Genomic DNA, 15,438 nt, shown 5'->3' on the forward strand with positions numbered 1-15,438 from the left:
TTGTGTTCAAATCTTGCTTGCAGGTTTCCCATAGGCCTCTGATTGGCCACCATGAGAAGAAGATGCCGGACTTGACGGGTGATGGACCTGATCCAGCGGGCTCTTAAGTTCTTACATTTTTATGCCCTGAGTGGTACTATATATTTTCAGCAAATTCTTTAAAGTATTAACAACATACATATTTTAATACAGCTAGATGGATTGTTATATCTGTTTATGTGTTGGCTACTTGAGAAAACTTTATAGTGTCAATGCATATAAATATGGTATTTTTATTATTATTTTATTAGTTAACTTTGTATACTGTCCCAGGGCACTTTGCAACAGAAAAATACAAAATCAGATTAAAAAATATATAATAAAAAACTAAAGCAAATCGATACCCCGCACTCCCACAAACACATTTTAAGAGCCCTAAAGCGCCTACAGCCATGTAATGAAGGTGCCAGGTGAGCGTCCTTGGGGAGAGCAATTCACGAAAGGGAAGCCACCGCGGAAAAGGCATTGAAAAGTATTCCTATCTTTATCAGAACTGGTCAAACAAACAAACAAACAAACAAACAAACACCTCCCTTACTTCTCATTGACCTCAAGGAAGAGAAAGGGATGGGGGGGGTGTGAAACTATGTGGATAAGCTTTCATGTGGGTTTTCAGAAAATTTCATCCCTAGCTGCCATTTGAGAAGGTGGTAACCATAGTAGCTAATCAGCTCATTGGCTTTTTTTGATGCTGCAGTTGAAGCCCAAGGTGCAAAATCCCATTTCCCCAATGTGCTGTACGGGAAATGATTTCTGCTGGGTGGGCTGCAAGCTTTATTATTCAGATATTTGTTTTATATCATTATGGAAGGTTCAGCCTAATTTATACACAAGAGGTAGGACCCTCTAACCCATGCCCTTTAAGGCAGTCACTCTACTCTCTTTGCCCAGTGCTTTTTCAAAGGCCATAATAAACCATAATGTAAACATCCACTCTGCAATAAACACCTTTTACCACTGCCTAGTATCAATTAATCTGGTATAACTTATTTTATTGAGGGTTTTAGTGTGGCATAAAAGTTGTTAGTTCACCTGTATTTCCCAGAGGCTCCAATGGAAAGTGTTGCAACAATTTTCCTTCTGGATCTGACACTTAGGCATGGTATATAGGCTGCTGCAAAAAGACATGTCGTTTCAAAGGAACTCGTAGACTTTTAAGAGCATGATCCAGCGGTTTCAAATGGAGAGATTTAAGCGTTTGCTGGATGATTATCCCACTGAAATCATTGGGATGTAAAACACACATACACCCATCAAGCAGCTTACATGCAATTCCAAGGTGACACTTACTGGGCCAGATCTGTTTGGTTTCAGCAGCATAACCTTCCTTCAGATCAATATATGATCTGCACAAAATTTGGTGTTGGTCAGCAGCAACCCTAACCCCACTTACATGATGACAGTAAGACCCATTGAATTGAATGGAACTTAGAAGCAGGCATAGTTAGAATTCATTCTTAACCATTTTTAGCCCGTTTCACCTGCTGTTTTATATGGTTGGGTTATTGAGAGTGCTGTTACTTCTTACTGCTGTTATTTTAAGATTCCTGCTATTGCTTTTATTGGTTGCGATATTGGTTTTATAATTTTAATAGATGACTTGCATGTTTTGATGTTGAGTGTTTCATTGTTTGCCCTTTTTAATGAAAAACTGCATTGAAGAGCGCTTTGCACCAAATGACAATATTAAAAGTAAAGGACATTTATATAAATGCCCTTCTGAGAACCCAACTGAGACAATAAGACAGAAGTGCTACAATACGGCTCCTTCTTCCACATGGTGCTATTTGCCAAGAGTTGACTGGGCAAGCACAGACTGTGGGTCACAAGAGATTGCTCCCAGATCTGTAGGTGTGCTCACACTTTCATAGGGGCACATGTAGTCACGAAAAGGCTCATTTTTGAGAATTCTCAGTATTACTCTTGGGACATTTACTGGAAATGATTGCATACACACAGAAGTGCATTGACCTTGATGACTCTGCTTAGTCTGAGTGATTAAGATCAGTATTAGTGTGCTTGCTCCAGAGGACCAACAACAATGCTAGCACTGCAACTGTAAATTAATAGGTGTGAATAAATGTAAACTGGGAAAAGATGCAATCCCCCATCTTACACCAGTGCTGACTAACACAATAAGAGTTTGCCTATCCACCAAATGATACTTGGATTGCAGTGGTTCTCAACCTGTGGGTCCCCAGATGTTGTTGGACTACAACTCCCATCATCCCTGAGCTCTGGCCTTGCTAGCTAGGGGTGATGGGAGTTGTAGTTCAACAACATCTGGGGACCCACAGGTTGAGAAAGGCTGGCTTAGAGGAAAGCCAAATCTCACACACCATTCTGGGGCATGTGCAGAGTTTCAACTGAATGGAGCTACTCAGTAACATGGTATGCTTACAATATTATGAAGACCTGGTTAGCATGTTGTGGGAGATTTTGCAGTCAAACCTAACAACCCATGTCTATGCTAGCTAGTAAATGTAGCTGTTAAGGACCACAGAACTGTAAATTTCTAGAGAAGGCTCAGCTTGGTCATGACCCATCAACCCCAGAGAGGGAGGACATTGTTATTCTAAAGCAGCAATGCAGCAGCAAGCAAAGGCACTAACAGCTCAGACAGCTGCTAGTGGCTGGAAAGCCAAACAGGATGTGTGTGACTGCTGCCATGGAAACAAAGGGGCAGTCCATCCTTATTGAGCACAGGATATGAGCTCAGTGTGTGTCATATGACCTGTACAGGATGTACATGGGTGGAGTTTGGAGTTTCTCTCTGTTTGTTGAAGAGAGCAGACATCTTTACTGTATGACTGCTATAGACAGGAATAAAAGCCATGTAGTTACATTTCTGTCTGTGTCTGATTCCCCTCCCTGGGGATATGCAGGGAGGAGGAGGAGGAGGAGGAGAAGCAGTTGGTGTGTTTTTCTCACAGCCTGAGGAAAATCGCCGGAACGGACCTCGTGTTGTTTTTCCTGCCGGGAGTCGCCGGAGGGAGGTCAAAGGAATTCAGCCGGTGCCTGCAGATAGGCACATACCTCTGACCGAGCCTGAATTCTAACAGTGGTAGCAAGAGCCAGATGGTTTCTTCGATCCATGGGAGTCTGCATCAAGGAGTGGCAGAGCTGCTGTTTTCATCCCTCTCCATGGAAGCCTGAAATGAGGCTATTTCTCTGCAGCCAGAAGCTGACCAGAGGAAGCTGAAAGCCAAGCTACGGAGCCCAGGTATGAGATTTTCGGGCTTAGAAGTGTGCATGCAGATTGATTCATTCTCTGCTTCGTGGGAGCAAGGTTTGGGAAAAACAGCTCCGAGAGAGGAGAACTCTGCATTCCAAACATTCCTGTGGTTTTCCTGTCCAAGGAAAAGGAATGCAGTTGCTTAGCAACACAGGCCAGTTTCAAGATAAGGGCTGGAAGTGTTTTGACTAGGCCCTTAGAAAAAAAACTCTTGAAAACGACTCTGCAAGCAGCCAGTGTTAAAGCTGCCAGGTGCACAGAGTGTAAACAAGCCAGCTATTGGATTTTAGAGGCTTGTGTTTGAGAGTCAGTGCAAAGACTCAAAATGGATGCTAAGAAGGGGGGAGCCCTGCCTTCTCCGCCCCTTTTGACCAGTGACAATTACGCATCTTGGTCTATTAAGATGAAGGCCCTGCTGCAGAATCAGAGACTGTTTGGGGTGATTGAGAACCCCATCCCTGCAGCACCAACGCGTGCTTGGGAGTCACAGGATGTGAAGGCCAGAACTGCTATAATTCTGTGCGTGTCAGACTCTGAACTTATCCATATACAAGATTTACAGCACGCGAGAGATGTTTGGGACACGCTGAGAAGGACACATCAGAGAGATGCAGGTTCTTCAGCGTTGCTGTATTTTGAGAAGCTGACCAACCTGAGGCTTGCGCCTGATGGAGATGTTCAAGCGCACCTGACGGAAATGAAATTTCTGCGTCAACAGATGGTGGAACGCAATTTCCGTCTGCAGGAGGAAGTGTTTTGCTTCATGGTGATCAACAGTCTGAATCGGACTTACAAAACGGTTGCCAGTCAGCTGGGGTCTCTCCCAGCGCAAGATTTAACATCGGACAGGGTCTTTGCCGTGGTTCTTTGTGAACATGACAGACTCGCCGCCCTGGAAGTCAAGGACAGGGGGAGACAAGAACGGAGTTCTGACACCCCCACTGCTACAGCTACTGGAGAAAATGCCGTAGCTTTGAACGTTGTCCGATGCTACAATTGTAAACAGACTGGGCATCTTCAGCCGTACTGTAAGAAGCCACGTCAGAACAAAGGAGCCAAGGGAAGCTCCACGAAGTCTGAGGCGTCAGGCAGAGGTCATGCCAAGTCACAGACGAAGCCTGCAAAGGCTTTGATGTCGAAAGGAACCAAGCCAGAAGTGGAGAACGTTTTTATCATAGACACTGGGTGTACATTTCACATGACCCATCGTAGGGATTTGTTTTCGTCGTTTAAGAAGCAAAGCTTCGTTGTACAACAAGCCAACGGTCAAGAGCTGGAAGCCACCGGAATTGGGACTGTGTATCTTAAAAGTCAGAACTTGACTATAAACAATGTTTATTTGGTTCCAGAGTTGAAGTACAATCTGCTCAGCGTTTCGCAGATTGCCAAGAAGGGACTAAAACTGTCCTATGATGATCAACACTGCGAGATCTACAAAGATGGAGAGTTGTATCTTTCTGCCGAAGAGAAAGATGGACTGTATTTGTTGACTTTTGATCAAAGTGATTACATGGAATGTAATTCTTGTGATTCTAACATGATTTCTTTTGCAGGTGTAACCAAGAAGAACGCCAACCAGGTCACCTCGAGGGACGACAAGGCATTTCAGCGGGTGTATGCTGATGTAATTGGTCCTTTAGCACCATCTAGAGGCAATGCAAAGTATTACCTAATATGTGTTGATTCTTTCACAGGTTTTGTCTGGATTTATCTTTTGGAGAGACCGAAAGAAGCCTTAGAAAGGTTTAAAGAGTTTTGTGACAAGGTTAAAAATATGCATGATGCTGACATAGATTGTCTTTGCACAGATGAGGAGCCAATTTTTCTTTTACAGGATTTCCAGAGGTTCCTGAAGAAGAAAGGGATAAGACACAAAATTGCAGCTTCAGAAGAAGCTTGGAACAGATGTGTCTGTGTTAGGGTGAACAAAGAATTGCAAAAGGGAATGGAAGCGCAATTGCTTAGTTCACATCTGCCACATGAGTACTGGGCTGAATCGCTAACGTCATATTGTTATACGTGGTTGAGAAAGTTTTCAAAAGAGTTGGGAAGTTCTCCTTTTGAGAAACTGTTCCACAGAAAACCTTCTGTTGCCCATTTCAAGGTTTTTGGGTCTCATGTGAGAACAGAAGCTCCGGGTGGAGTTAAGAATGCCAGAGGCATTTTTGTGGGTTATGAAAAGGGTCTCTACAGAGTAATTTTGTCTGAATCTGGTAAGGTGATTCTCACAAAATTTCTAGAGAGTGCTCCTGAACAGGAGCGAGTGATTGTTCACACATTTCCCACAGGTGATGATGATTCTGATGATGATGATGATGATGATGATTTTGTTGAGTTCAGTAGTACTGATGACAGCAATAGCTCAGACAGCTCAGTTGTCACAGTCATTGAGAGGAAATCTCACGTAATGAATAGACCCTCAGAAGAGGAAGACGAACCACTGTTTACAATTGGTACTGGTTCTCCAAAGAGTCCAAAGGCTGAACCAGAAAGCAAAGAAGAGCAGCACTTCTTACGTAGGTCTGAGAGAGCAACGAAGGGTGTACCACCCAAGAGGTATTCAAAGGAGTTTGCTAACTTAGCTGTTGCTATTGTAAACGACCAAGGTCAGATTGAAGCTGTGTCTGAGTCAGAGACAAAGGCACAACAGGGAGTTGCTAACCAAGGTAATGCAGATGCACTCATTCCTTGGAAGTCACACAACCAGAGAGGTACATTGGTAAAACCAATGGCGGGTAGTTCCAAGGGTGGAACTGAAACAACAGGGGAGTGTTATAAGTATAACAACTGTTTGTTTTCTTCTCTGGATGACGCTTTGCTCGCAGCACGCATTGATACTTTAGGGGGAGTATGTTATTCTAAAGCAGCAATGCAGCAGCAAGCAAAGGCACTAACAGCTCAGACAGCTGCTAGTGGCTGGAAAGCCAAACAGGATGTGTGTGACTGCTGCCATGGAAACAAAGGGGCAGTCCATCCTTATTGAGCACAGGATATGAGCTCAGTGTGTGTCATATGACCTGTACAGGATGTACATGGGTGGAGTTTGGAGTTTCTCTCTGTTTGTTGAAGAGAGCAGACATCTTTACTGTATGACTGCTATAGACAGGAATAAAAGCCATGTAGTTACATTTCTGTCTGTGTCTGATTCCCCTCCCTGGGGATATGCAGGGAGGAGGAGGAGGAGGAGGAGAAGCAGTTGGTGTGTTTTTCTCACAGCCTGAGGAAAATCGCCGGAACGGACCTCGTGTTGTTTTTCCTGCCGGGAGTCGCTGGAGGGAGGTCAAAGGAATTCAGCCGGTGCCTGCAGATAGGCACATACCTCTGACCGAGCCTGAATTCTAACAGACATAAAGTTTTATTTTCCTGTTCTCTCCCTCTCTTTTCTTCTTGAACCATGTAACTAACCAGACATATTATGCTTGTGCTCCCATGTCCAGACTTCAAGTTTAAAGATACTTTTTATATTTTGTACTAAATGAGTTTTTACTTGTGTTGTTTCTGCTGTAGCATTGAACAATACTTCTGCTCTGGAGGGTAGGAATCAAACCAATGGTTTCAAGTTACAAGAAAGGAGATTCCAAATAAACATCAGGAAGAACTTTCTTACAATAAGATCCTTGTGGTCTCTCCTAACTCTACAGTTCTAAAATTCTATGATGCATGAGTGAGACCTTTGATTACTGTAAGTAAAGCATTTAAACTTACTTAAGTTTGTAGTCTATTCACTGCAAGAGGGATAGAGACGTGGGGAGCACATTGTGAGCACTTAATACTGGGACATTTAAAAGGTCTAACAACCTAGATGTCCTGCACTTTGCAAATGCTGCATATTTGAGTGCTGGGAGTTCTTTTGACTAGAGAGTGAGTCAAGCACCACTCTTTTTGAATTCAAGCAGTCAGCCATTTTTTCTTTTGTGGCTTCCCACACATGTGGAACCTCAGAATTAATTGGTATTCCCTAGTTATTTCCCAACATATGTAATATGAAGACTGTGGCTTGTTGCAAATGGACAGCCTGCTTATGCAGGCTGCTCATTCACACACAACCCCTTCCTCCCTGGACTGCATAGGAGAGGAAACAACCTAGAGCTCTGGCTTAAGTTACATGCAAGCCACTGCTTGTTTCTCTCCAAACAAGCTGTGAGTGTCCGTTTGCACATAACACTAAGCCAATCATCTGATTTGTTTCCACCCTTGCAATGCATGGGGGCAGGGGCGGGAGCAAATGAACAGCATCCGTCAGCACACTGCTCATTTGCACTAAGTCCTTCAGTGTTTTAGATCATGGCTTTTGTTGCATGTTAACCAAGCCAGTTTCAGTGATCTCTGTAAATCTGCACAGAATAAATGGCTAATGTAGTTATGACATCTGAACAGCTGGAAGCATTTTTAAAGCTAGCAGATGACGGAGAAATCTTTTCAGAATACCGTTTCCTTTTGAGTAAAACAACAAAACAATACATTAGCAAAGGATTTGACCATGGTTGCTATTTAGTTTCAGTGCATGTATATTTCATAGATAAAAATAATTTGAACTGACAAATCTTTTGTAACATTTGAAAGATGACAGCATATGGTCCTGAAGCAACCTTGCTAAAGTTAAGCAGGTTTCAGTCTGAGTTAATGCACGGGGAGAAGGCCATCTGGGAACCTTCTGTATGCCAGCTTCAGCTCCATGGGAGAGAGGTGAATATAAATGTAGATTTTAAAAGAAACAATAATAATAATAAATAAGCAACACATATACACAAAGCACAACCAGCTGCAGAGCTAAACAGCGAACCAGTTGGATGGCACAAATGGTCTAATACTGAATGCCTGTTACCACATGGTCTACACCATCTTCCACCAACTGGAAAGAGACTAGCTTAACCTTCCATACATGAGGGTGTAGAGTTTGGGTGCTGCAGATGAAAAGGCCTTGCCCTGTATATTCATCATTTGTACTTCAGACTATAGTAGGAAGTAAAACAGAGCCCCACCTCTACCATCAAATAACTCAATTTTTTTTCTAACAGGTGCCATACATTCATGTGGAGGAATATCTCATAAATTGAAAACTATAGATGTAGAAATCTCAATAAACAGTTGCTACTTTTTTCGAAGCCATGACTTCTTTAATAAGCCATGACTTAACCACACGTAGTCTCACATATGATCAAAGAAACCATGGTTTGCTTCTCCAAAGTTTGGTTTCTTTTCCAGCTGTCCTTGCCTTTCTAGTTTAGAGAGTATCTGGGGTGAGGTGGTCAAGCAAACATGTGATGCCAAGGCAACTGAAACCACAAACTGTAAGTCAGCAGCAAACCACAGCTTCAGGCTGTGATTTGTAGAAGTAAACAAACCATAATCGAGCTACTTGTAAGGGTTCACACAAAACACTACGCAATGGATTGATCAATTGGTATTTAGAAAACCATGGTTTATTATGATGTGCAAACCAGGCCCCTAGTATATGGGTTCTTTTAATAACGGTTAACCTCGATAAACTTTCCTTCTTCCAATAGAGAATTACAGAAAGTAACTTCTCCAAGAGCAAGGAAAAGCCCTGGGTTAATATTCCAGTAAGTGGGATAATTCCTTTTCTTTATCTTTATTGTAACAATTCTTTATTGGCATCTTAATCCAGAGCAATTAGTTTAGAGTGAATTTTACTGTTCATAAAAATGTAACGCCTACAGGATGATGCAATCTGATGACTTTTCCACACTTGTGTGGTTAGAGCCAAACAAAATGCAAAACATTAATGTGTCAAATTACATCTTAGTTGCAGGAGTTAGTACTGGCACAATGGTCGAAGCACACTCCTTAAATGTCTGACTTTTAAATTAAAAACACAAAGCAAAGCAAAGATGGTTTAAGGATAGCACTATAACAACTGAAAAGTGTATCCTAAATTATTGTGCATTTTATAAATTTATTATGCATTTTAAAATCCAAAGTTCTTTGGGAACAAAGACTGAGGTATCTTGAGTCTGTAGTAGTTTTGCCTACTGGCTCCTGCTTCCAAGGTTTAAACAGCAGTTTGATACATAGACATCAGCAATAAATAATGCTTATCTTATGCTATGAAAACATTCACTTCCTGATTTTTGTTATATCAACCTCTCCTTAAAGGTCAGGCCATTTTTGTTCCTCTTTTCTTCTGACTGGCTGGCAATTCTTCACTTCCCATTTGCAAATGCTACTTGCTTTCTGTTAGTTTAAAATCATGGGTAAACAGACAAAAGAGGCTTCCAGTGTAATCACATAAGAGGTTTGTACCCTCCCAATGCATTCAGTGAACTCACGGAAGGGTGTGGGATAGTACCCATTGGGCACTTCTCCATGGGCACTCACTGGCAATGCCCATTACAGCACATGCCGTCAGCACCTACATAAGGCTGTCCCATGCTATTGGTAACCCTGGCCTATCAGCTGTCATGTGTTCATATAAGAATACGTTTTCAAATAGGTTAACAGGAATGCAAAGCATACCTGTTTCAAAGACTTGGCTATGACGATCTTTCTGTAATGAAAAAACATCCTGCTCTTCAGGTAAACCATTTATTTTACCCAAGCACTCATGAGGATGCAGCAATGCAACCCACAATAGTTCTGTGTACACTGTTGATGGTACACGCCTTTTTCAAAATTATTCACCGGAATGCTTAATTTTCTTCTCTTGCTATTCAGAATCCATGAAGAATGTTTCAAAATCCTGATCCAAGTCTGAAACAAGGGCATCCACAAAGTCTTCCACTGACGGACGTTTCTGAAGCATACCTAAGGGGGGGAGTGGAAACACAGGTCAGGGAAAAAATGGATTTCACAAGCAAGGCAGCCCTGAAGTGGAAGGAAATTGTGCCACTTCGAACCACTCCAATATAGAGCATCTGCCAAAAAACATGGAATCAGATAATACGGGGAATTGATTTAGAAACACCACATGATCAGTCAGCACTTTACCACTCCCCTAAGTATGAAAGGAACAATGTTTCTATTTGGAAATGCCTACTTATCCAGTAAATGTCGAGCAGATATGTATATCTAAACAATACACATACATACAGTCATACAGTGGTGCCCCGCAAGACGAATGCCTCGCAAGACGGAAAACCCGCTAGACGAAAGGGTTTTCCATTTTGGAGGCGCTTCGCAAAACGAATTTCCCTATGGGCTTGCTTCGCAAGACGAAAATGTCTTGCAAGTTCCTGTGGGGTTTTTCCCCTTTTCCCCCCCTTTTCCTAAGCCCTAAGCCGCTTATCAGCTGATCCACTGATAAGCCGCTTATCAGCTGATCCGCTAAAAGCCGCTAAACCGCTAATAGCGCTAATTCGCTAAGCTGTCAATGGGCTTGCTTCGCAAGATGAAAAAACCGCTATACGAAGAGCCTCACGGAACGGATTAATTTCGTCTTGCGAGGCACCACTGTACCTCATGTTACATTAGCTTCATGTTAAGTTTTTTCAGGTTGCGTCCCACAGCGACCTGGAAGTACCAGAAAGGGTTACTTCCGTATTTCACCGCTCGCACATGTGCAGTAGCACTAAATCATGCTTTGCACATGCGCACAAGCGCCAAATTGCACCGTGCACCTGCGCAGATATGGCGCTTCAGGTTGCAGGCTTTTCACGTTGCGAACGGGCCTCCGGAACAGATCCCGTTCGCAACCAGAGCACTGTATATCAGAAAGCATAACTAATGTGTGTACTTACCTTTGTGGTTTTAAACAGCCACTGATGAATTTGTGTGTGTATGTTTTCTTTCCCATAGGGAAAAAATATACAATTGAATATATGTGGTTTAACATATGGATGTGTGTTTTTGCATGTCATTTTAAGTGTCAAATTAGGAAATTTCCAATATTGTTTTGCCCTGGACAAAGAAAACACTCTGTGTAAACTTGGCTCTTCTTTTAGGTAAATCACTCTCAGAAGTGCCAATGTAAATATAACCTTGCAATACCCTTTTACTGTAAAGTGCCTAGTACAATTACTTTATACTCCTAACATGCCTCCATCTATTTGGCTTCCATTGGAATAATAATAACAATACTTGCTGCATTTAGGAAAACTGAAATCTTTCACATGAGCCTTTTAATAAGTTTCTACAAGAGCCAACTGGTTTGATTAGGTATTTTTTGATGTACAGTAACAGTTCCCAAAAAAGAAACACCCAATCAGGGAAAGAAAGAGTCCAGATCTTGAGGCAATTTGAAGCGGTTACTATAAGAGTTCCTTGCTAGGATCTCAGCGCATCGTGATTTTAATTAAGCCTAAAATATGTACACTGCAAGTAAGAACAAGAATGCCCTTAAAGAAAGTTGATGAATAGTGCAGAAAAAGAAAAAGGAGAATTAAAATTTAGTCAGTTCATATTTCATCATCAAAGGCAGTATAAGAAGCACCCTGAACATGGGCCATGCCTTGCCTTTTGGTAGAATAAAAAAAGTTAATACCTAGATGATTAAAAATATGGCATGCTTTAATACAGGCATTTAGTTATCTGAGGAGGAATATTAAGGGAGCCCGTATTTCCGAAACACAAATGAACTGCAATAAAAAAGATGATGAGGGGAATGGACTTGTGAGATTTTTACAGAAGCCGGCTGCCTGCATCAGCTGTATGGCAGTGATGACTCTTTGAACCCCCTTCACTTTTGGTAACACTTTTGTGGTCTTGACAATAAATTTCCATTTGACACTGATAAAACAGTTTTGTAAGGTTTCCAAATACTAGTTCTGCCCACAGCCATTCTCCCGCTTTCTCACAATAAGCCACTTCTCTCCTGCCCCTGAAACCACTGCTCATTGCTCCTTGTTTCTCTCTAGAAGTAAAAATCAGTAACAGAGTTTACAAACACAGCCAAAATGAGGACGTCTTGAGCCCTGTAGTATGCGTGGGATGAATGGGAGGGAAGTTGTTTTTGTTTTTTAAATGAATGTTATTGATAGACAGTAAAATTTTTAAAAATCATACTGAGTTCCAGGTTAAACTGCAGGTATATACTGTACAGTATGCCATATTATTCATATCAGTGATAAATTTATCAACATAATCATTTTACAATCCTATAACTGAACTGAATTAGTCTCTTGTCAGATATCCTTAAATCAAACATTTTCTCCATCTTATCTTAATTGCAGCCTCCAGTTATCGAACTGCTGATAGCATAACATAGTTTTAACAACAGTCCCTTTGGGGAATTACAGGCAATCCTCATTTTGCACAGGGGCTATCACCCTTTCCAAAACATCAAATGGTCCAAGGCAAACACTTCCATTGTCTCAAACACTGAGAGCAACGAACAGCCTGCACTATAGTCATATTTACGAAACACTCTCTTCAGTCTTACAAACTTAGGCTAATGTTACAAATTCATGATTTACCAGACACATAAAAAAATCCACACCCTCCAAGCCAACATTCCCACTGTTTGAAAACACAAGGATCAAATGACTACAGTAACGACAATAGTTCCTTAGGGACTATAATGTATGTGATATATACAGAATACATAGCTCTTGAGATCTAACAAAGGCAGCTGCTGTTTTTAAACCTGTGAATTTATTTTAGGCATAGGTCTGACTGTAATTTTGACTCAGTCCCTCCCAAGCCTGGGGCAACTATGGAAATTGCCTCCTTTGAAGTGCTGCACCTTCCATATTACAGTACTAGGGTTAACCACACCTTTCCTAGCCTTCAAACACCAGCAATTGGAATACTGTAAATACCATGGCAAAATGTGGCTGTCCTGTTCCTTTCATTACTTCATAATGATTTTGGTTCCGTTAACTTGTTTCATTAAGTTGGTGTTATAGCAACTTACAGCTAAGGCTGCAATTACCCATTACACCTGCAAATAATATTATCACATTGAAGTGAATATTCACTTAACGTCTAACATGACATTACTCAAAATTGTATTAATTCGCTTTATCAAAATATCGAGGACCAATTAGGGGCCAGCCCCCATATTCAGCTTCCTCTAAAAGCAGATAGCTCCATTCATTCCTCAGCAAAGAAGAGTTTGAAGAACTGGATGGCTGTATCATGTGTGCCCTTTGGCAAATGCTATCTAAAAGAGCAGCGAAAAGGGCACAGTGGTAAAGAAATTCACTTTGCAGGGTTTTGTTTTTTAAGTACAAGCAGTAGTCTTTGTCCAAATAAGTGTACTGGGGGGGGGACCAGTGTGACAATATTTTATATTACCTTGAACCATGAGCATGGGTTCTTTCCCTCCACCATGTGCTAGCATTTCTCTACGGTAACGTTCACCCATTGCCCTGAAGGAAAAGATGGTATTGTTATTACAGCCACCTGCAATCACAACCAGCTCAGATTCCTGTCACACCTGTCTCCGGATTCCTTGCAGATAAAGATCTAATGAAGCCTGTCGCTTCAAACTCACATGTCCATTTCAGAAACGCACACTATAAATAAAGTTACATTAGAGCAAGCTAAGCTTGAAAGATTGGAGCTGTAACCAAAGCAATCTATATATCTATATCTCATATCATTTTGTTGGTGTTGCCACTCGCAACACATACACCAAACAGTAAGCTTTCATTGTTGAATTGGAAAGGTGTGACACGTCTGTGTTATCTTTGCTTTACAGAATTGTAAGAAATTCACAGGCTGAAATTTCACATTTCAGTACACAATCGTATCATTCACACTAAAATAGGCAGCAGAGAAAGGACCTGGACCAGTTCCAACATTAATAGTCATGTGGTTTTCATTTTAAACACTGAGATGTTACTCACTGACAGGAAGTTCTTTAAATGACAGCAACTTATCCCCTAGAAAAATCCAGGTTGAGTTAATGGGATTAAAAAGGAATGGGTGATTGGCATGTGCATCACCACATGGGAACTGCATTTCTGTAAGCAGATAGGCATCTAAGCAGGTGCAGGTTTCCATGCTATGTCAAGGGTAAAGTCAGAGAATCCCAATCTACCTCCAGAGCTGGGAAAACATGCTGCTCCTAGCAGGAAGAGAGGCCCCTCGAACATGCTCTTCAGACTTCCTCCAAGCTTCTCAACTCCCTACAGAATTCTCTACCTGCCTCAAACCTTCATTGATTTGAGGCATTTCCCATCCATTTGGGGATGGTTCTTCAACAAGTGTGCACTGATGAGTTCTGATGTGGCAAGTTTAGCTGTGCAAAATATGTGTCTTTGTTAAATGAAGGGGAACAAGCCTGTTTCTTAAGAGTCCTAAAGGTCCACGGGTTAGAATGGCAATCTCCACACGGGACAAGCTTCCTACAGTATTCACAACTGACTGTAATGGAGGCATGCAGCCTTTCAGTAGGTGCTGCTTTTGCGGCTGTAGTGCTGCAATGGCAGCCACCTATCAAAAGCACAGGCCTGAGAAGGAACGATGTATCATGTATGGTGGGGATGCAGAGAAATTAAAAAATTATGGAGTAGTATTCACGAAGAATTAAAAAAGATGTTTAAAACATCATTTGAGAAAAAGCCAGAAGTGTTCCTATTAGGTATAGTCTCAATGGGCATCCCTAATCACAAGAAAAAAGTGTTTTTATGTGCTACAGCTGCCACCAGAATATTGATTGCTAAAAATTGGAAAGGAGACATGGTCCCCTCAATAAGGGAGTGGCAAAACAAACTCTGTGAGTATACAGAATTGGCCAAAATGTCAGCAGCTATTAGATTTCAATCCAATCAGAAACTGAGGAAAGAATGGGAATGTGTAGAAGAATTTATGGCAAAAGATATTGATATGCACTGATGGAAGTTTGTAAAGTTAAGGTTAAAATATGGAAAGATGGTTATTGGGGAATATGTAAACAATATGTATAACACAATATAAAAGTAATGAAAAACAAAAGAAGCCAAGCTTGGGTGGAGGGAAATCACAAGGACAGGAATAAGGAAAATATATAAATACACACAGATACAGATAGGTAGTATAATGTGGAATGTCTTGTAAAGAATGATAAACTGTGTAAATGAATGAAACAATGTAAAAAAAATGTTAAAAAAAGAAAAGCACAGGAGGCCTGTTCAGAAAACAATCAATCAAGCGTATTGAAAATGGTTTTATTTCACAATGGCAACTACCCAACCTTCTAGCGGAAGGCAATCCGTAGTACTCTATTGTCATTAGCTGTTCTGAATCATGGACAATGGAGGGAGGTTTATTCTCTGGTGCTC

General features: G+C 41.4%; 1 protein-coding gene across 2 annotated transcripts in view; it reads right to left on the reverse strand.

Moving 5' to 3' along the window:
- Positions 1 to 8,667: 8,667 nt before the first annotated feature.
- MIPEP (mitochondrial intermediate peptidase) overlaps positions 8,668 to 15,438 on the reverse strand; it is a 56,568-nt gene continuing 49,797 nt past the window's right edge. For both annotated transcript variants that reach the window (XM_081860371.1, XM_081860372.1), the window contains exons 18-19: positions 13,469 to 13,542; positions 8,668 to 10,039 (exon numbers count right to left, since the gene is read on the reverse strand). In XM_081860371.1, coding sequence (XP_081716497.1) covers positions 9,942 to 10,039; positions 13,469 to 13,542 — 172 coding nt within the window. In that variant the 3' untranslated portion in view covers positions 8,668 to 9,941. The remainder of the gene's footprint in view (positions 10,040 to 13,468; positions 13,543 to 15,438) is intronic.

Source organism: Podarcis erhardii (genome assembly GCF_964252035.2).
Source record: "Podarcis erhardii genome assembly, chromosome: 4".
Taxonomy (NCBI): domain Eukaryota; kingdom Metazoa; phylum Chordata; class Lepidosauria; order Squamata; family Lacertidae; genus Podarcis; species Podarcis erhardii.